Below are 22,851 nucleotides of genomic sequence, written 5' to 3' on the forward strand. Positions count from 1 at the left end.
AAAAATTAAATAAATGATTAGATTACAATGTGAATTTAAAAAAAAACCTTGGAATTTCAAGAGAAATTAAGTAATAAGAAAAGACATTTAAATATGCATATAATATAATAGTTCACTAATATATTTCTTACTTCTCAGGATATCATTTGGTTGTAATGGGAGCCTTTCTAATAAAAAATAAGACATTATTTTAGTGGATGAAAAACAAAGTTTATTGGTTGGGCACTTTAGAAGGTGGCTTTAAGAAAATGAAGGACTAATAATGTTGTTGGAAGACTGAAATGAGTTCAGACAAGGGAGAGAAATGCTTTCTAATTACGTTTGTTTTTCCTTCTCCCTTGGAACATTACCTTTAAATGGAGCCTCACATTGGCAACAGTAATTGCCAGAGTGGCCAATGCAGGTAGCTCCATTCTTGCAGGGATGTGAAGCACACTTATCTGTATCTATGTCACATTTTGTATTTTTGGAATATAGTATTATGCATTTTAAAAGCAAGCAGATACCAGGTTATAATTCTTAAATTGGCCCAAATCTTTTAGTCCATTTGGGATGATATCTAAAACTAACCTCATCACATAAGAGCATCACATATATTATTGTCAGAACCAATTTATTTCACCTGACTACAAACTGCAACAAGTTTTCTCGAAATTATATAATGCAGAGTAATCTCCTCTGAGTTGGTAGACATTCAAAGTGTGCTCGGATGTGAATTAATTTATCTTCTGCTTTGCAATCTAAAGATGGAATAGGATGATTCAAGTCATTGGGATACAAATCAAATGTTAGGTTAAATGAAAGAAAAAAGGAACAAAAGGGATATATTACTGAATGAGTAATTTACTGATGTATGTTCCACAGGGTAAGTGTTCTTTACAACACACAATTGTCAAAGTTACTTACCAATAAAGCCAGGGGGACACATACATTTGAAGTTATCCATGAGTTCTGCAGATGTAGTATTATGGATACTGGGTGATGAATCAAACTTCTTTCCATTAATTTCATAAAACAGATCTATATAGACAGAAAGGAAAAGAGAAATGTCTGTTAATTATATAGTCAACATTTTTAACTAGTTCTGCAATGCAGATTTTCCATTAATTCTCCAAATATAAATTGTGCTGCCATAACTAAACTTTCATATTATAACCATTTAGATTATTTTTTAATTTGCAAAAAGTTGAAAACAGTGAATTAACACTGAAACAACACTGAATTAAGATTTACAATAGCTTGGAACCGGAGATTATTATGCTAAGTGAAATAAGCCAGTTGGTGAAAGACAAATACCATGTGACCTCATTTATAACTGGAATTTAATGAACAAAATAAACAAATGAGAAAAATGGAACCAGAGAGGTAGGAACATGGAACAGACTGATTGCTGTGTAAGGGGAAGAGGATGAGAAGGAATGGTGGAAGGAATGGGAAGGGATTAATCAAAGAACATGTATGAATGACTCATGGACAGAGACAACAGAGAGGGGATTGACTGTGGACTAGAGGGGTGGGCTGGGTGGGGGAGCAAAAGGGAAACAATTGGGACAACTCTAATAGAATAAACACTAAAAATAAATGCACAAAAATAGAGGAGAGCTAATTTTTAATATATGTTAAAATGTTTTATTTATTTATTTTTTTAGAGAGGTGAAGGGAAGGAGAAAAGAAGAGAAATATCAACATATGGTTGCCTCTCTTGTGCTCCCCTACTGGGGACCTGGCATGCAAGCCTGGCATTGTGTCCTAGACTGCGAATCTGGCCAGAGACCCTCAAGCCAGCACTCAACCCCTGAGCCACACCAGCCAGGTACTTTTTTTTATAATTTTTAACAAGAGTAGAAAAATTTACATTGACACATAACACATTATACATACAACTTAGATAAGGAGAAATTTTCTTAATATTCTTAATTTTTTCTCTAAAATGGTGAAATGAATATGGGCTGGAGAAAAATTAATGTAATATACATCTAAAAAGAAAGAAGCATACCTAACTAAATAGAAAATTTGTTTTTGTTACTATTATCACTGACAAAATGATATATTAAGTGAAAATAAGAAATTAGAACCTAGGTTAAACTGAAGAAAAAGTGAAAATTAAAGATAATGTGAGTGCATAAATACTTTGTTTAAACCTTAAAAATATTTGGTAATTTTCTTTATGAATCCACTTTATGAGAAAAAAAAGTCACATATAAAACTTTGTGTTTTTTGGTTGTTGTTTATAGATGGGGATGTAGTAAACTATATCTCTCAAAAAGATCTTTTTTCCTTCTGTCATGTAATTTTAAGAAATCACTTTGAGCTTTTGTTGATATTAATAAATAAACATAAAGTTTTTATAATGGCCACATATTTTCTGCAGATGATCATTCTTAAGAAGTTTAACTACATAAAACCAGTCTTCCAGATTTGGTAAAAAACATTTATTATTTTCAAAACAAATTTCAGTTTCTTACTTCTTAAATGAAAGATAGTATTTTTATTTAGCAATTAATTATACATATAGAGGTAGAATTAGGAACAGTTTCTTTGGGAGTTAGAATTTATATAACATTTTGGTTTATAATGTTGGCAATTTGATCATATTTTTTTTGCATCTCAGGAAAGTTTCAAGAATCCTACTAATTTTTCCAATCTTAGAAAACAAAGATTTGCCTATTATTAGATTTTTTCTCTAAATGTAAATTACCATCCATATTTTAAAACATGACCAGCTCTTTATCAAAATAAGTCATCTATCTTGATCATGGTGACTGTAAGAGTTATCACAGTAAAAACATGAAATGTGGTATAAAAAGAAATATTACATTTTTAACATAAGCACTCAAGTTTGTAAATTTCCTAAGAAAACACACTGATACATTTACAAAATCAAAATATTCATTCAACAATAAATATATCTGTTTCTGTGATGATATGAAGATAGTAAAACAACCTAAGCAGATACTATATATTCAAAAGTTATTTTGGAAACATTTGATTTGCATGCTTATAAGATAAATCGTATCTTCTAAAACTAAAGAGTTACTTCCACCTCAAATTAATCTTCAATTGTCGTAGGCTGTTTTTCATGTGTGCCTGCCTTGAAATTCATTCTAACACAGGAAGTTAACGGTGCAGTGAAGACCAACACAGGTGTGTCCCTTTACACAGGCAACACTTAGGCACTTGTTCACCTCAACCTCACAGTTATCACTTAGAAACACGCACAAGATTCATTTCATTACAAATGTGTTACTTGATGCAATCTGCAACTAACTCTAAGATTATGTTTAGAATATATGAGATTTTCAATTTGTCTGCAAAAAATCAACATATTGCCTAATACCATCAACTAGGTATCTACTCTGTTTTAGACTTTATGTGACAGCAACTGTGGCTTTATTCTCATCTCAATGAACCTAAATGAATTCAAAAGTTTCATTATTTCTTTAAAATTAAACACATCCATGAATGTTTACGTGATTGTACAGTGTTAATCAAATTGACTTTATTTGCTGCCTTTTCCTTCAAAAATTGTATGTTATATCCATTTGGGTCCTGTCTACAATTTTTTTAAGTCAAAAAGAAAAACTAAAAATCTCTCAGCTCCTTGTTTCATTAAATTACCATTATTTTGCAAATTAGCCCCCAAATAGATGGAGTGCAAGAAGAAGCTGAAGAAAGAAGCAGGCCACTCTATGTAGGTGGCAGGTTTAATAAGCAGGGGAACGTACATAGAAGTCTTGTCTTGGGCGACTGCAAGAGGAGTAGAATCTCCTCACTGCCCTCCAGAACTTTAAATGTTTAGATAAAGGCCTTAAATGTGTTCAATCACTGTAATCAGTCCTGATGGTTTCAATGACACCTTATTCTCTCCAAGCCATGCCCTTGAAACAGCTCCCAGTGTGGAAATTGTGGAAATGCCAGGTGGGAGATACACTCTCAGGATGAAGTGAAGAGATGGGTGTGGAGTGCCCAATTGTTACAGTTTTCTTGATTTATTGATCATTTTGCCATCATGAAATTTTGCCCTTTGTCTTACATAATACTTCCTATCTTAAAATCTGTATTGCTTAATATTAATTATGCTTAATGGTTTACATGGCATATCTTGTAAACATCATTTAAGAGTTAACATATTTGAATCTTTGAATATGAGTACATAATTAGACTTGTTTTTTATCCATTCTGACAAATACTCAGCCCAACCTCCCACCTATCCTCTTGAATTCCCAAGTGCTAACATCATATCTTATTTTTTTCTCCCTGCACTCTCTGCATTCAGACTTTTCTTATAATCCTATAAACATATTCTTTATATTCTTAGTTCTGGTTCTGACTTTTTACTGAATTCCCTGTGCCTGTTTCAAATTTACCCCTAGTCACATTGTTATTTCAAATTAAACACCTTAGAAAACTGTCTTTCTCCAATTAAAATATTATCTGTGCCACAATAATTCATATATTCAATTGTCTACTGAATTCTCCTCAGGTGCAAAATTTAGAATTCACTTTTGATTATTTATTCCGTATCTGATAATTAGGAAATGAATGTATTGGTAATTATAATACATACCAGTAAATTTTATTTGCCTAGGAAGCTTATTTACATGCAATTCTATTTACTACAATATTTTGTATGTCATTGTCACATTCTACACTGTAGACTTTATTAAGAGTCACATTTATAATTTACTTTAAAAATAGTTTAGCGAAGTGACAGGAATATAAGTCTTATTTAAAGACAGATGAGGGAAATGGAGCTATATATTATTAATATGTATATGTTATTTAAATTGAACATCATTCAAATAAATATAACATAGAATTTAACCAGTTCTTTAAAGAAAATATTCTTTATGTAGCTTATTTAGTGACAAAAAACTATACAATTCAGGATAATTAGGAAATATTGTATATTTTTCTATGTATGTCAATATATAGATGAAATTTTAAATTCAATTTTGAATTATATATGTATGTATATACACACATATATATTATATTAAGTGTTATATTTTATAACAAATTCCAAAATATTTTGAAGAACTTTTTCCAATTCATATGCATATGTATATATGTATATTAGTTTTCACATATAATCATTGAAAATTTTAGTTTTTTTAAATTATAAAAATTTCTGATTTTATTATTTTAAAGGCATTTATTACATATGCTGACTTATGGCTCTATATTGTACAATTAACCTAAACATTTATCTTTCCACACTCAAGAAATGTCCTATAAATATAGTAAGGAAAAAGAAGGGACTGGGTCTTCAAGAGGGGATGTCTGGATTAGACTGGATATTTCACAAATTTGAAGTTGATGAAAACTGACAAAAGTAAGATAATGATGTAACATAAACACAGCCGAGGAGGCAATGGAAATAGAGTCATCTTCTTGGTTGAGTCCTGGAAACAGATCAAGACCTCTTACAATTTAAGGAAAATTCAATTGGCAATAGATAAATTTTTTAAAAAATATATTTCCCCAGGGAAATATGGAGAAATATTAGTTCTACAAAATAAGAATATAGCTTATGAGATGTGAGTTATTATACAAAAGTTTAAAATAATTATAAATAAAAGATTACATCTGGTTTCATTACTATAAAATTTCAGAACATCAAGGATATTAAGAAAATTGTAAATGTTGTTAGAGAAAAAAATCACTTGAAGTAATGAAAATAATAAAAATGTCCTTTCATTATAATCTTTCTTAGGAAATTACTTTAAAATCTGCTCCTGATAAACCAGAAGATAAGAAAAAAAGATAATTAGTATAGGTAAGTATTTAATTCAGGACTTCAGTGACAATATATCACACAACAACTGGAAAACATCATTGATCAAATTAGAACATGAATGTGTAAATTCTGAAAATTTCTTTTTTCAAGGATACTTTTTGGATCCATTCCACATGTTTTATGGACATGAAACTATTCTATATTTGTTAAACTTAAATAGGAAGAAAATAAATTCTTTAAATATAAAGAAGTCAATAAGAAATTTTAAAATCTTCAAAGAAGGTAATGTTCTAAATAAACTAAATTTTGACCTAATTTGAATCATTGATCCAATGTAAAATAAAATACACTATTTGATCTCAAAGTCAGAGATATTGTCCTTCAAATGAACTTGGGCTGCAACATAAGGAACTTCAGAAATGTAATCTTAGCATTACTATTTCCTAAAGAAGCTTGCATATTCATTACAATGCAAATGTTGATTATTGTTTTCAACTATTAAAAATCAACTTTTAAACACAGCAAAGACTGCTCAATTACAGTTACCTTAATGTATGAAATGACAATGCAAAAAAATATAAATGATGAAATTTGGTAGGTGAAAAGAATTGAGAAAGAGAAGAATAAGGGCACTAATATACTTGAATTTTATAAAAGTCAACATAGGTTGTCTGAATTTGATTAAGAAAGATAAGCTTAAATGTATTATTTAACAGTTAATATAAGAACTGAGCATAATATCTATTAATAGAAAATTGGAAAGGAATGGTGGATTGGGAAACTAATGAGGTCCATCTTTCACAGTAAAGAACTAACAACACCTGTAATTAAATCACAAAATGCAAAAGAGCAAATAAAATTTTTGCAGAAGCAAATAAAGGCAATAACAGAAGAAATAAAAGAAGGAGCTATTTAAAATGTCTCTATTTAGTGAACTTGAAAGTAAGAATCAGTCTAAGAATCTGTAATTTTTATTAAAGTGTTTTTGATTTTATTTACTTTGTTGGTGGGAGTGCAGACTGGTGCAGCCATTGTGGAAAGCAGTATGGAGTTACCTCAAAAATTCATAAATAAATTTCTTTATGACCTAGTGATTCCACTTCTTGGAATTTATCCAAAGAAACTCAAAACACTAATTCAAAAGAATATAAGCACCCCTATACTCATTTCTGCTTTATTTACAATTACCAAGATAAAGAAGCAACCCAAGTGTCCAACAGTAGAGGAGTGGATAAAACAACTACAGGATATTTATACAATGGAATACTACTCAGACATAAAAAAAAAGAAAATTTTATCATCTGCAACAATATGGATGGACCTAGAGAATATTATGCTAAGTGAAATGAGCCAGTCAGAGAAAGGCAAATATGATTTCACTCATATTTGGAATCTAATGAACAAACTCAACAACAAGCAAAATAGAGACAGATAGCAGGATAGTAGCTCTGGGCAAGGTGTGGTTATCTTTCTTGATGGCTACATTTCAAGAGGATGGCTTCCAGAGTTTTTCTTGAGATAGCCTTGAGTTGTAGAAATAAGAAGAGACTTTGAAAAAAGATGTAAACCTCAAAGGGGCAGAGAAAGAATTGACAATTGCAAGTTTTTCTGAAGTAAATGTTCCATGAAAAGGGAGGAAAGTAACTCTGGTGAGACTATTTGGATTCTGTAAAAGATATAGGATGAGTAGAAAGACAGAAACAACCCTGTCTAAACTTTAGTTAAACTAAGGGAAACCTTACAGCTGTCTTCGTCTTAGTCTTTGACCAATAAGACAGTTTGCAAAGATTGCCATAGTTCTGTGGTTCCCAAAGGATAAAAGGAAATTATAAAATATTAATTTACAATCTTAATATAATATTCTTCTCACTTGCTGGTGAAGCCCAATAAACGTGAGACTTAGGTCTTATCTTTACATTAAATGAAACAAATCACCATGTCATCCCTTAGTTAAAATTCCTAAATATGACTCCAAGTTATCTGATCCTAAATTCCTCGAGTGCTGCACTGCTACCAGCTTATATTTTTAAAGACAAATCTGATGACATACCCTACAATCTCAACCTTCAGTTGTTCCCCATTCCTCATTCAGATTTCTGAAGCTGAACTATTGAAGCAGTCCCAACTGATAAAGATAAGGAATTTATGATCTCAGACATCAGGAGGATTTGATGAGATATCTATAAGGCATTTATTTGTTCTTTTTTCAAATTTGACACTTTGACTTTAAAATTCATGTAAATCTTGATATTACACTATAGTTTATCCCTATTATGATATATTTCATTCTACAGTACAATGCATATCTGTATTGAAACTTGACAGCCCATGATGATGCTTCAATTACTCTTGTGACTTTCACTGAACTTTATATAAACAACCCTAGAGAATACTGCTCTAGCCTGAGACATATGAAATTAGAGGGTAAAGTCAAATGCTTACAACAAAGTCCACAGAAACATAACACCTGCACCTGGCTTGCCTTTCTGGTATTATCTCTCATATTTTGCCATTTTCTCTTGCATCCTCTTCTCCAAGCAACACAATAACTTTTAATGCCTGTGGTTTTTCTCAGGTTCCTTTTTAAAACCTTTATCTCAAGTCATATCAGGGAGCCTACACTATTCTTTCCAGGTACAGAATTTACTTCCACCATCTAAAGTATTTATGTCCTTTTATGCAAGTAGGTTCTTATGTATCTGTCTTTTTCTTAAAAATGTAAAAAAGTAAAACAAATGTAAGTATTCATTCTACTATTTCTGGCACTTAGGATAGCTGCTTATACATATTGGTGCTCAAAAATTATGTCTTAAATAAACAAAAACTTAACACTGAGTGAGTGCACATAAATGAGAACAGCATTGTATCTTTTAAGGACAGATAATCATATCCAGCCCTGATTAGGACAAATCTTGAACAAAACACTAAAATTCTTGGTAATATAGTGAATATCATAATGATTGTCAGAAAGAGAATTTACAATTGAGTCTGTTTGATTTCTGAATATGTTCCACATGATTTGACAACAGGCATTATTCAATCATTCAAGGTGTGCATGTATGTATATTATTTTAGAGCTTTCATTGCCAAAGTGTAAATAGAATTTAAATGAGATTTCTAATTTGATTCAGTGAGCTGGATTAAAAATCTCTACTTGTTTGACAAATAAGTTGTTAGGCATAGCCAGCTGAATATATTCAATAAAATAGTATTTATGCATCCTTTTAGTTTTTGAGTTTCCAGATAGACAAATTAAATAAGCATTCTACATCTTATTTTAAAATAAGTTTTAAATATTAATTTATAAGTTATCTTCATTTTTCTTCCTAATATATGTTAAGTCTATATTTTAATTCTGTCTAGAACACACACAGATTTGAGATAGATTTCCTCTTCCATGTTTAGTTTTTTATCTGTTTCTTGGTGATATTTTTTCACACAAATTTCTTTAATCGCTTGCTCCATCTGGGCTAAATCTCACTGTGGTAGGTTTTTCTGTATGGGAGCCATAAAATAGGAATGATACACTGACCAAAAATCAATTTTAATAATCAGAGCCCTGTTTCACATGCTGTATCTATTATATACATTCTATGCTTTCTTTACTTTGTCTCTTCAGGTCCTCATATTCCTTATTTCTTTAGTGGTTTGCCTAGATTCTGAAGTTCTTTATTATCTTTTCCTGCCCATTGGTTATTACTTTATTTTTTGTTTATTCTTCCATTCAAACATGCATTTTTCTATTTATCATTTCAGTTAATTGAAAACATCAACTGACTTATAGAAAATACCAACTATACCATGACCTTTATATGACAAGCACTCCCAGTCAACATCTCCAGTTGTGCTGGAACCAGGTTTGCACAGCTAATTAAATAATAGCTGGCAAGACCAGTTGGCTATTCTGTAGGCATCACTACTTCAATGTGGACAAAACTCTCTAAGCTGCTCAATCACATTCTTCCTTATTAACTATGATAAATTACAAAATCTAAGAGTTTTTTATTCCTTCTTGTGGTCATTTAATTTGTCAGCAGGTCCTGGCAACTTTGCCTCTGAAAATATCCCAAATCTACCTCTTTATGTCTCACTTAATTACCAATACCAAAGTCTGTCTTAATTATCTCCTTCCCAAATAAGAATAATAATCATTCTAACTGGATTTCTTGTCCTCATCCTCCCTCTACTACAGTCCACATGATATCCAGGGTGATTTTAAAGTATATAAGTACAATATTTAAATCCAGTATAATGGTTTCTGGCAGTGCTTCAAAGACTATCCAACCTCTTTTCCTTATGTGATATGGTCCCTGACAGCTTTTCAACATACAACTCATTCTACTCCTTTCTTGCTCATTTAGTTTTCAGACATGTTAGATTCCTTTAGCTTCCTATTCCTTTTTAACTGAGGATCTTAGACTAGCAGCCCTCTAAACCCAGTAAGTCCTTTCCCCCGCTTGTTCAGATTTTAGTATAAATGAAAACCCCTTAAACAGACTTATCTGGACTATCCAAAACCTCCTTTGCATAATGCTATTTCATTTTCCCTTAGAGAATGTATTATAGCTATCTCACATACAATGTGTACGTGTTTCTTGGGATTTTTTGTGTGTTTTTCTTCTCAATAAAAATTAATATAAGAACAAGGATCTTGTCTATTCCACCATTAACTATTTCCCCATCAACAAAACATTGTTTGTAAATTAATTAATTCCTGGAAGGCAGAGTCATTATTAGTACATAAAATATTTCATAGATTTGTAATCATATGATAGTATATAAAACAAATGTTAGAATAAGAAGTTTGTTTATTTTTAATGTATTTTTCTGAAATTGCACATAAAATGCCTTTAATTCTCCACAAAACATATTAATGGTAGTATTATTAATTTGGTCATTAATCATTAGTTTGAAGACTGAATAGTTTGCTGTTTATGCTACTGAATTTGTTCTGATCAGTTTCAAATTCTTTTTTTATGTATGTATGGCTTTGTGCATGGTTAATACTAATTTATAAACTCTAAATCTACTATAAATAATGATCTCACTAGATAGCATGGTGAATTAGGATTTTTTTTTTTAGGTAAAACAGAGGGAGTTAAGGCAATCAGTTCTATTTCTGTTTGGATATTAGAGTAGAATCTGGTGAGGAAACTAAGAGGGAATGATTCTTTCATTTCAAATCAAATTAGAACTACAGCTTTTTCATTTAAAGCTTAGATCCAAACAAGTGAGGATGTAGAGAAAGGGTAACTCTTCTGCACTATTGGTGGGAATGCAGATTGGTATAGAGATTGTGAAAAGCAAAATGGAGAAACCTCAAAAAATTAAAAATGGAACTGCCTTATGATCTAGCAATTCCACTTCTGGTAATTATCCAAAGAAACCCAAACAGTAATTCAAAAGAATATAAGCACCCTTATGTTCATTACAATCACCAAGAAATGGAAGCAGTTCAAGTGTCCATCAGTAGAGGAGTGCATGAAACAACTATGGGATATTTACATAATGGAATATTACTTGGCCATAAAAAAGAAGAAAAAATTACCTTTTGTAACAGCATAGATGGACCTGGAGAATATTATGCTAAGTGAAATAAGTCAGTCAGAGGAAAATAAATACCATATGATTTCATTTACATGTAGAATCTAATGCACAAACTGAACTAACATGGAAAATGGGGACTGACTCATAGATGAAGACCAGGATGACAGCTGAGGAGAGAGGTTAAGAGGTGGAGGGATTGAGTAAAAAGGAAAAAGGGAAATGGAAATGTGATGATTATGGAGTGGAAGGGGTATGAGGGAATAAATGGTAATGGAAAAAATAAAATAATATATATTTTTAAATCAAAAAAATCTCTAATAAATGTATAAGTTATATTTAGTATCCACTATAAAAATAAAACAAACAAAATAAAGCCCATATCAGAGTTAATATACAAAAGGTTTTATTTGAGGAGCATAAAAGGAAAACATTACTTTTACTGGTGATGGATGTAACTGTGGTAGAAACCTTCACTTAAAGGAAATGTCTCTTCTTTTTTATTCTGTTTCATTTAGAGAAACTTTGCCTTAAAACTCCTGGCCCATTTGCACCTCTACTTAATCTTCCCCCAAAACTGTGCAAAGAGTTACATTTGTGGTATAAAATAGCCATTGATTCAAATTTCTTAGGTTAGATGGAGCTAATCTTTCGAAAGTACAGTTGGCTGAGACTGAATCACTGTCTTTGCCAGTACTGGTAGTAGGCAATAGCCTAAGTACTCTGTTCTACAGACTGCAAATGCCATTTGTATCTCATACTAAGCCATATCCTTCTACAGATTAAAATTAATCAATTCAATATTCTGGTTCTCTGTTCGATGGATGTGTTATTATTTATCATTGTTTCAAACTCATGAAAAAACAGGTTTAAGGGTGGTCTGTGTGTCTGTACTACCAAGCATCCACGTTCACAGGTAGTATTTAGTTATAGATTCTATAAAGGGGAATTGGAAAAAATGTTTAGTCAGTATGTGAACTGAAAGCTAATAAATTACTACTTAAGATCTTGGACAGAGGGATTGAATGGGCCAAATAATCCAGCCTGTGAGGGTAAAATTAAAGGCTGCTGTTTATCTTAATGTCCACATACAGAGTCCACCACAGTCCATGCACCAGGCATGGAAGCAACAGGGTGCCTTGAAGATTGATTCCCTGTGTGAATAAGTTCCCAGGATGTCCCTACACCTACTTCTCTTTAACCTAGGGTCTGTGCCCGTTGAACCTGCACATGTCTAATAACAAGATGTGCATTGTGAGTTTATAGAGCAAGTGGAAACTAATGGACATGCATGGAAAATTTGGAGTGACACAATAAGATTACCACAGGGGCATCCTTATGAATCAAAAAAAAATCACTCATAACAGTGATACATTTTATTGACTAAAATGTTTACTTCATAGATTATAACCTGCTGATGGGTTGGTTTATGCTGATTAAATTTTTTAAGTCTTAAAAACTAAATCATTAGATATACTCATTTAGAAATCATTTATGTGGGAAAGCAAAAACTTTTAAATGAAATTACACAAAATCAGATTTTTAGTGATTCCTCTTTACAGTGTTGCCACACATGTCTAGGAAACATTTAGAACTGGCAATTGGCCTTGTAAACTCATATTTTTGGGAATGCACAGAAGAATATGAACCACATATTTTAGTTTTCAATCACCACTTTTCCTATCTTTTTTTCCTATTGCTATAGGACCAATCTTATAAGTACCAACTGCATTTGCGCTTTGGGATATTTAAATTTAGTGGCATTATTGCAAATTAAGCTTATTGGCTATCTTAAGTTTTTGATGTAATGTCTCAGTTTAATTAATTCAACAACAATCAGAAATATCAAGTGGCTAACAATGTCATTTGTTGAAGGCAGGGCATTTTCAAAGCCTTAGAATCTGAACTTGAGTTAAAAGTGAGTCTTCTCATTCTTGATCACTCAGAGGGTCCTCATAATTAATGGACTGTTAATATAATAATCTGTTTCTAAAATTAATATTAGCTATTTTCACTGCCCAAACATAAATATTGTTATTAGAATTACAATAAAGTTGGTGAAATTATTGTTTCTTAAAGCTCTGAGCCACCTAAATGTTAGAAATTATCTCTGATTATACTATTAGCAATTTTAAACCTATTTCCAGGTCATGAACAATTGGTAATAACATGCCTACTCATGATAATTATACACTTGCTGATTTCTTAATAGTCTATCAGGTGGAATAACAATATGGAAACCCATTTTCTTATAATGTTCAGTCTCAGAAATGAATATTTTTTTCTGTATAATGAATCAGGAGTTTATTAGGCATGCCATCAGAGTTGAAAGGAAAAGTACAACAGACCTATTTCATGGTACAGCAGACTTTATATCAAAGAGCACTTCAGAAAGGAGACATTAGATTTGCAGAAATAATCTTGTTTCAGTTTTTAGTCAAAATTATAATGCATTCAAAAGTCTGAGTATAAATTGATTCAAGCTTGAATTCATCAGGGAAGCTATCTAAATTGGTTAGATTTTATGCTTCCAAATCATTTCATTTCTTAGTAGATACATGCTAATCATATACTAATCTCACTGCCATGAAAGTATTTATTCATTCACAAATAGTTACTAATGAGATACACTGTGAGCAACAATTGGGAGATGAACTATACAATATCTGCTTAACTGTGGAGGAATAGCAAATGGGATTGGTCATTCAAATATGATAAGTCAAATTTAGCACATAGAATTCTTATTCTTGAAAGGCTATCATACAGAAAGTGGTCTATTTCCTAATTTACTTTTAAGTAGTTTATGAAAATGACCTTGTTAGGAGAAAAATTGCAATACATTTTCTATGAATTAGATATCTACTTTCATTACTACTCATACTCATGACATTTTTCTATTGGATCAGAGAAAAGGAAGGAGGAAAAGTAAACAGTGAGAGAAAGTTACATATATTCAAAAAGAGACAAAGAGTTATACATAAATAGTTTAGATAGAAATTTCAACTTACAGTCTAACTCAAAGTTCCCCAGCAAATCATTTTTCAACACCAGGATTAAAATATGTATGTCTAAACCAAGACAAGATATTTCTCCTGAATATCTAAACATACATAAATATTTATATGTGTATAGTCCCTAAATACTTAGTAACTAAGACAGAGACTAAAGAAGAAAATTACTACCATATTTAATGAAATCTAACATGCCACAAATTGTTAGACACACCACAAACTGATAAATACACCATCAAGTATTGGACTTTCTCTGGTTTTAGAAAGGGTAAAATGTGAAGAGACGCAAATAGCATGCTTGAGAATGAACGAAATGCTGTTGCAGCCAGACATAAATGGCTGCTATTATGGATATATCAGTCAAAGTCCAGACAGGAGGCTGAAACCATGTAAGTAATTTGAACAGGGACTATTTAATATGAAGAATCATGAACTAACAAAAGTAATTAACTACTAAGAGGAGTAAAGAGTAAAGACTTTTGAAGAGTAGCAGCATTAAAGTATTCCTGTGTACTCTAATATCCATGATGGCATGAAACATACCTAAATGCATGGACAGAATAATGCAAAAAGAGTGCCATGGCAGAGAGAAGACTCTTCTCACCCAAAATTATCACATTTTCTATTAATCTGATGTCACTACCTACTTTTGATAGTTTTACTACCTGTATTACATGCTATGTAGTTAGCATAGAGCAAACTAATATTTACCCACAATTTCAGTAAAGTAAATACCTCTTAAGGAAGCAGCTATCCATTCTAATACAGAAATTGAACAGTGTGAAAACAGGGTTAAAATCCTTAGTCACAGTGCTACTCTCTAACTATTAATAAATATTTCTGTAAAAATCATTGCATTGGTAACTTAATGTAATTAACAACACTATCTTCTATGTCCTGATTGCTAATGTTTCTCATCCACTTAGAAACTTAGAATAACATATATTGTTATTCAATCAATGGCTTGATCTACATCACTTGTCCTTGTTACCCATTCTTAGTTTCTCTCAATTTCCCTCAGGTATATACTTTCTTCTATTCTGCAAAAGCGTTCTTGCAAGTATTTCAATTTCCTTGTTGTTTACCTTAGTGACATTCATCAAAAGCTTGGTCAGAGCTCTCAAACTTTGGGTCAGTGTGCCAACACAGGCTCCAGATGGGCCTAGATATTGACCCCAGCTATCTCTGTCTTCAAACAGCCTTATCGGTGTATGTCACGTAACAAATTTTCATAGGTACATTGATGTAAAGAAAAGAAAGAAAGAATTGGTAACCACAGCTTTGAATTAATACACTAATTGAATTTGTTTGTGCTAAACTCTGCTAATAAACCCTACTCTCAGGTATCTGTAAAATTCTGATGCTGTCCATGAACCATTCTTAGGTACAAAGTATACATTTAAATTTCTCTATACTCCTCTAACCTCTACACTTGTTAACTAAGCACCCTTTTAAAGGAGGACCTGAGTTCCACCACAGACACTGCATGTTGACACACGTAGAGGTTCCATTCTATATCCTAGACTCACATGCTGTTCAGTTTGTTCTCAGAGTAAAACCATCACCTGGCCCAGTGTGGTGGCTCCAGAGGATGCAAGAGGCCCTATGTGTCCAGCCCCCTTCCTTGGGGTGCCCATGGATATCCCACAGACTGTCCTCACAGGTCGGATGTGAAAATTCAATCATGAATTTAACCAAGGCCCCAGGACTGACCTAAAGGTTCATTTATCTCTGTTTAGTCTACCAAAATGAGAAATGAAAAGAATTTGACAAAATATGCAGTTTCAATGTGAACATAAGAGCGATGTCAGACAATAAACTGTTAATAAAAATAAGCATGGAGTTGAGAGAGAGAGAGAGACAGAGAGAGAGAGAGAGAGAGAGAGAGAGACAGAGAGAAACTAACTTTTAACTACACAAGGAGAACAGCAGTCATAGGACAATGCCATCAAATTAGGATCTTTCATCCTCATTTTTAACCACATTTACTCTTGTATTTTTCTCATACCTTTTCTATTCCCCTTAAGAGACATAGTATTACTTCTATACATGTGGTTGTTAGCCTTTTGTAGTTCAGGGGTATCTTCTTCTATAATCCCTTCCCTTATCACTTGAATCTTCAGAATTCCCCCTTTTACCATTTTCTCTTACCAGCAGACATGGAAGCTAAATAACATATCATTAAACAATAAATGGGTTAACAATGGGATCAAGGAAGTAATGAAAAATGCTTTGAAAATGAATGGATAAACAGCTATGGTACATTTACACAATGAAATAATACTTGGCCTAAAAAAGAAAAATATCACCCTTTGCAATAGCATGGAGGGATCTAGAGAACGTTAAGCTAAGTGAAGTTAGCCAGTCAGAGGAAGACAAATATCATATGATTTCATGTGGAATCTAATGAACAAACTGAACTAATAAGCAAAACGGAGGATAGAAGCAGACTCAGAGAGAGCAGGCTGACAGTTCTGGGGTAGGAGTTTAGTGGGTAGAGGGATTGAGCAAAAAATATAAAAAATTCATGGACATGGACAAAAGTGTGGGGATTGTGGTGGAGGGAGGTGGCTGGGTAGAAGTGGAAATGGGTATAGGGGGAATAAATGGTAATGAAAAATACAGTAAAAATTAACTATTCAAAAAACACTCTACCTTAAAACAAACAAAAATACCCAGAAACCATCATTGTCCATCATTTTCCAATTTGTTCTTTCCCTACATTTGTTGCTAAGATTCTTAAAATATTTATTTACACCCATTTCCTTGTTTCTACTCAATTTCACTCATACAACTAGTAAGTTGTGCCCTCCTCTCTACAAAAATTGCTCCATACCAATCTTATAAGACATCATTAAAGGTTCAGGTTGTCATCTTTGAGTCCCACCTTACATACTTTTGAGGTGGCATTTGCTAGTTCTCATTGCTATGTGACTTTAAGTACACGCTATCTTGGCTATACTTTTCACTGTTTTTCTGCTTCATGAGTCTGCTGACCTAGTTCCCCTTATTTTACTGACATCTTGAATACTGACATGCCTCCACTTTTGTAATTCAAAAACACCTCTCTGGATGTCCTGTGAACACCTCAACTTTAACAGATTCCAAACCAAGACTTCATCTATTTGGCCTAATCTTTGCTTTCTAATTCTGTTTCTTGTGAATGATACCAGTTCTAATGAGTCTTCATCCAGAAACATGACATTTCCCTTCAGCACTACACTTTCAATAATGAAACCAAATGCTTAACACATTGGGTAATTTCACTTCCATTTTTATAAAGATATGAGGTCAGAACAATTCTTAGATAACTTTCTAATCCATCTCTTCTCCACCCACCACTGCAACTACCTATTTTTGACTGACATCAAATCTCTCTTCAATACCAAAAGAGCTTTCTAACTGGCCTCCCTGCCTTCGGTTTTAGCCACCTACCAATTCACTCTGTATCCTAATGCCAGCTTTACCTTTCTCCAGAAGCAAATATGAGCATACCATATGTGGTGTAAAATGCATATATGTGTCTCACTTGCTCTTAAGATAAAAGTCCAACTCCCTTAACATGTTTGGCAAGGTTTTAGAAAGGCTTTACCCTGATTAAACCTCTCGAGTATGTCTTGTCACTTCCTCTCTAGCCATACTTAGGAGCCACCCACATACACACTCACAAACAGTCACCTTTGGATTCTACATAAAAAGTTCTTCTTTAAACATACTAAATATTATTTTCACTCTTGTTTCTATGCTTTTTTCATGTTTTTTTCCTTAGCTGTAAATAAGATACTAACATTCTGGCCAATTCTTACTCATGTCTCTGTCCTAGGCTAGATGGGACTTATTTAAGAAGCCTTCTCTTTCTGTAGAAGGAAGTCTAGGTTAAACCCTTTGCCTCTGAGTTATCACTGTACTTTTTTTGCATTTAATGACCTCAATCTGTTCTATAGGTTTCCTTTTATCCCAATCTTTTTTGAGGCTTAATTTACAAATAAAATTGTATATATTTAAAATATACAGTATGATGAGTTGATATATGTATATTGGGAAAAAAGATGACCACAGACAAATTAATTAAAACATCCATCACCTCACAAAGTTACTTTTTGGTGAAAATGTTTTACTCTTTTAGCAAACTTCAAGTATACAACATTATTTACTATAGTCACCATGCTGTACATTAAATCCTCAGAACTTAATTATAACTGTGAGTTTGTACTTTTGACCACCATCTCCACAGTCCCTAGCAACCACCATTCTACTCTCTGTTTTTTTTTAACAAGTTTAACTATTTTTTTTAAAAGAATCCACATATAAGTGATATCATGAAGTATTTGTGTGTTTTTTTCTTCCTGATTTATTTCACTTAGCATAATGGCCTCCAGTTTCATCAATGGTGTCACAAATAGTAGGGTTTTCTTCTTTTATGGTTACATAATGTTCAATTGTAGCATTATTAAAAAATAGCTAACACATAGAAACAACCTAAATATCTGTCAAGAGATGATTATATAAGAAATAGTTTTTATGTACAATGGATTACTATTCTGTTGATTTCTATAAATTTCTGTAAGTTTCTGTTTACCTGTTTGTATTTCTCACTCAATTGTTAAGTAAAAACCCTTTATTTCTATTGTATGCTATTTAATTCTCTGGACCTACCACCATTCATAACTCAATAAATAATTACCAAATGTATAATTATAATAAGGATAAAATAGAAAATAATATTTAAATGGGTGGTGTTCTATGAAGCAAAACTTACTGTCAAGTATAAAGGACACAAATCTACATTTATCTACACACAAGTATGCAAAGATTAATTCCTTGAATTCTCCCTGAGAAATCTCTAAAGTTTAAGCTTTAGATAACCAATATAACTGGAGAGACATCAACATGAAAACAGGTAGTAAATATTAAACATACACAAGGTAGAGCAAAAGTACATTTACAGTTGGAGTACACAAAACATAGTTTATTCTTGTATTAATTATTACTTACTGTATGTTTTTCATACAAACAACTGTAAACCTACTTTTGACAACTTCTGTATGTACTTATAGAAATAAGACTAAATGAGGAATAAACATCAACCTGCATTTTATACATGGTCAGAAGCAGGCTTAGAATATAAAGACATAGCACAAACAATTGCCAAAGATGGCAGTGGGACCTCAATACATGTAAATACAAAGGAAATATTCATACAAGTTTGTTCTAATAAGACAGACACATTAGCTAAGAGTTTCAGTAATTTCTTAGAAATAAGTTGAAGAGGTATTAAAATTGCATGATATAATGCAAGTAGTTGCTGTGTATAATTATACTAAAAATCACTGCTTAATAAAATGTGTATAATTTTCATTTCATATTGTGGATTCTCATGCAATCTTCTCATTATTTTCAGTATATTTATGGACAGATTTAGAAATTGCAAACATGAGTTCCTTGTCACTCTTTCTGATATTACTGTCCTATTTACATTATGTTTGCATCCCACCAGGTATTTCGGTACGTTTGTTAAAAACCAAGGTTTTAATAGTCTACCCAGTTTAAAATTCAATGATTTTATGCTTTAGCAAAACACTGCCTACATGCATTCACACATATTGAATTGTTTTAATATCACCAAAGTGTAATAAAAAACTCCACATTTTTAAAACGTAAATATTGTTTAGGAAATAAAAATACTATATAAACATTTAAGATGTATCCTTTTATCTATATATTTGAACTACCTTTCAAATAACTCAATATAATAAATATTAGTTAATGAGTTATGAATTTTTCTTTATTGTCTTACTTTACTAAAAACTTTTTAAAATAATAAAATAAAAATAATTACTTTATTAATAATCTCAGGAAATTTAGGTTAATTAATGTTTAAATGAACTCAGAGGATTATACTGTAAAGTATATACAGTGCATTGTCTAAATAGTATTTTTAAGTCCTTGTTTTAATTTAAAAGTCTTATGATACCACTTGTATAGAACCCTACTTGCTGTATCTATGATATATACTTAGAAAATCACATAGTAAGTGGAATCTGAGTTTTTCAGAGTCTAATATTCCTACAAAGAATTATATCAACTGAAGAATTGTTAACACATCAAGTCTAACCCCCAGTGAATTGAAAAATTTTATTTGAAATGAAAATCCATTTGATAGGCCTAAAATGTATAAATATCTGGTTATTTATCTGGCAGACTACTTTAGAGAAATCTGACACTTAAATCTTTACAGGGTTTAGAAACACATTCATCAATGTCTACTGCAGTTTATATCTGACAGAATAAGAAAATCAAATATTAAAACAGTAAATCAAGTTGAATTTGAGGAAACAAACTTACTTTACAGTCCAAATGACAACTACATAATTTAACTATAAGAGGCTGGTACCACAACATTTTATTTTTACTGGACAGTGTAAATGTAGGGAAAATAGATTATCATTGTTATACAAATTAAATTATCCAAGGAAAAATGTCAATAAAATTTAAAATAAACTCAGAAATACATTTTGACATTTTTTATTGTGGTATTTTAAGAGCTTCTTTTATTGTAGTACTATTAGGGAATAATAAACTGAAATGTTTATATTTTATTTTTATTATTGTTCAAAGTATCAAGTCACAAGATAATATTTTATTTTTCTCATATATGTTGATTGAGTAATGATGAACTTTGGACAGTTTGAGTCAAAAAGGCATGTCTAAGCATAGTAAAATGATTTATTTCTGCAATAAGTTTGCATATGCCATGGATCATGTATGTTTTTATATTATAATAGGTACAGATACTATATCCCTAATATCATATGGCTGATTAGTATTATTTCTATCAGGTTCCACATTAAAAAACCAATTTCTTCATTTTCTGATTTTCTCTAAGCATGCTAAGTATAATAAACTATGCAAAACAGCTAAAATGGAATGATTGAGCTCTGTGCTTTCATACACATTTATATAGAATGTTTTACATAAAAACTTATATAACACTTCAAGGACAGGTCTAATTACATTTTTTTTCTATAGAAAATGACCTCTTTTCCAGGTGGTAATAATTACAATATTATTTATCATTAATTGAACCTTTATAATGTATGATGAATCACTCTAAATGCTTCATACATGTTCTCTCTTTGTACTTCAAAATGAGTTTGTGGAAAGCTATTATCATCACAGTTTTAGAGATGGAAAACCTGAGACTCAGAGAACTAAGTTATTGTTCGAGGTTACATACCCAGAAAGGAATAAAACTATGATTCAGTTTTAGTTTTATGAATCCAGATTTGTGGGATTCACACTTGTGGTGAACACCCAATAAGCAAATTGCAAATCTCTCTTCCTCTCATGGTGCTATGGCTAAAAGGCATGCTGACTGCTTCTGGTGTGAGCTACCTGTGAAGCAGTAGGGGATTTGTGGAGGAGAGACAGCTGCTAACCGTATTTGAATAAATAGGTGCTCCTTGAAACTATCAGAAATGGGTTTCGACATCCAAGAAACCCTCTCAGATATTCAGAGTGCCCTTTGGGGCTCAGCTCTAAACCAGGCAATAAATTGACTTGGGAGTCAAAAATCAGGAAACAGGGGTCTTAAAAGGAAGAACAGTAAGTCTAGTCAACTCTAAACTGAGGTGGACAGAGAGGGAAAGCCACAATGATCAGTGAGTATCTGCGTTACCTACGTTCTCGCAGAGACATACGTGATGTCAAGCACAAAGCAGAAGAGTCTCGCACAACTCCTCGGGACTTTCTCATATATCATTAACAGGCCATGGTCTGTTAGCCCTGGGTCTGAGTGTGAACAAACATATAAGTAACTAATAATTTTAACAGTCAACTCTGTGTGGTAGTGGCCTCTGCAGAATGACATTCTCACAAAAGGTTCACATTTTTAGTCAAGGGATGCTAAGCTTGTCACCATCAAAGAGACAGACTGTTGCACAGAAACCCCAAACCCAAACCGGGGAGCTGCTTAAGTGTTGGTGGTATTCTGAAAACAGCCACCCATAGAACTAGAAGATGTGGACATGCCGTTAATTAGTCACATTACAGGGGAGTGCACCAGAGAGACTGTACCTCCTCCAGTCTCAGTCTCATTATAAGGGCTCCCAGACAAAGAAGGCACATGTCTGATGCATGACTCTAAGCTACATTATCTCAGTATGTAAAAGGTCATGAAGTAGTCATAGGACAAGAAGCTGCTTGCAAAGGGAGATAAGAAGGGAATTACCGTCCATCCCCAAGACAATACACAAGTCTTCTGGCCAGTGACCCTCTGATTAGCTCTGAGTCATGGGAGGGAGAAGGGCCATGTCCCTTGATACCACGGAGACAAATAGGAAATCAAATATTCACAGCTCTGCCATTGGTTGCATTAGTACTTCGATTTAACATTTAAGCTAACCGTGCACAAAAGAAAATATTCTTGTTTTATGGATAAAATTGCATGGTTTATAAAGAGGAAAATATGAGTAGCTAATAAAACACATGAATAAATCATTGGTAATTAAGTTAGGTATATAATAGAATTTTAAAAAACAGAACTACAAGTTTTTA

At 32.2% G+C, this 22,851-nt stretch overlaps 1 protein-coding gene across 1 annotated transcript in view; it reads right to left on the minus strand.

The window, feature by feature from the left end:
- The window catches only part of EYS (eyes shut homolog), a 1,607,944-nt gene that overhangs the window by 1,110,784 nt on the left and 474,309 nt on the right, over positions 1-22,851 (minus strand). The window contains 1 exon segment of the mRNA XM_045842859.1: positions 351-463. Coding sequence (XP_045698815.1) covers positions 351-463 — 113 coding nt within the window.

This window comes from Phyllostomus hastatus, unplaced genomic scaffold (assembly GCF_019186645.2).
Source record: "Phyllostomus hastatus isolate PE091 unplaced genomic scaffold, TTU_PhHast_1.1 phas_contig_40, whole genome shotgun sequence".
Lineage (NCBI taxonomy): Eukaryota > Metazoa > Chordata > Mammalia > Chiroptera > Phyllostomidae > Phyllostomus > Phyllostomus hastatus.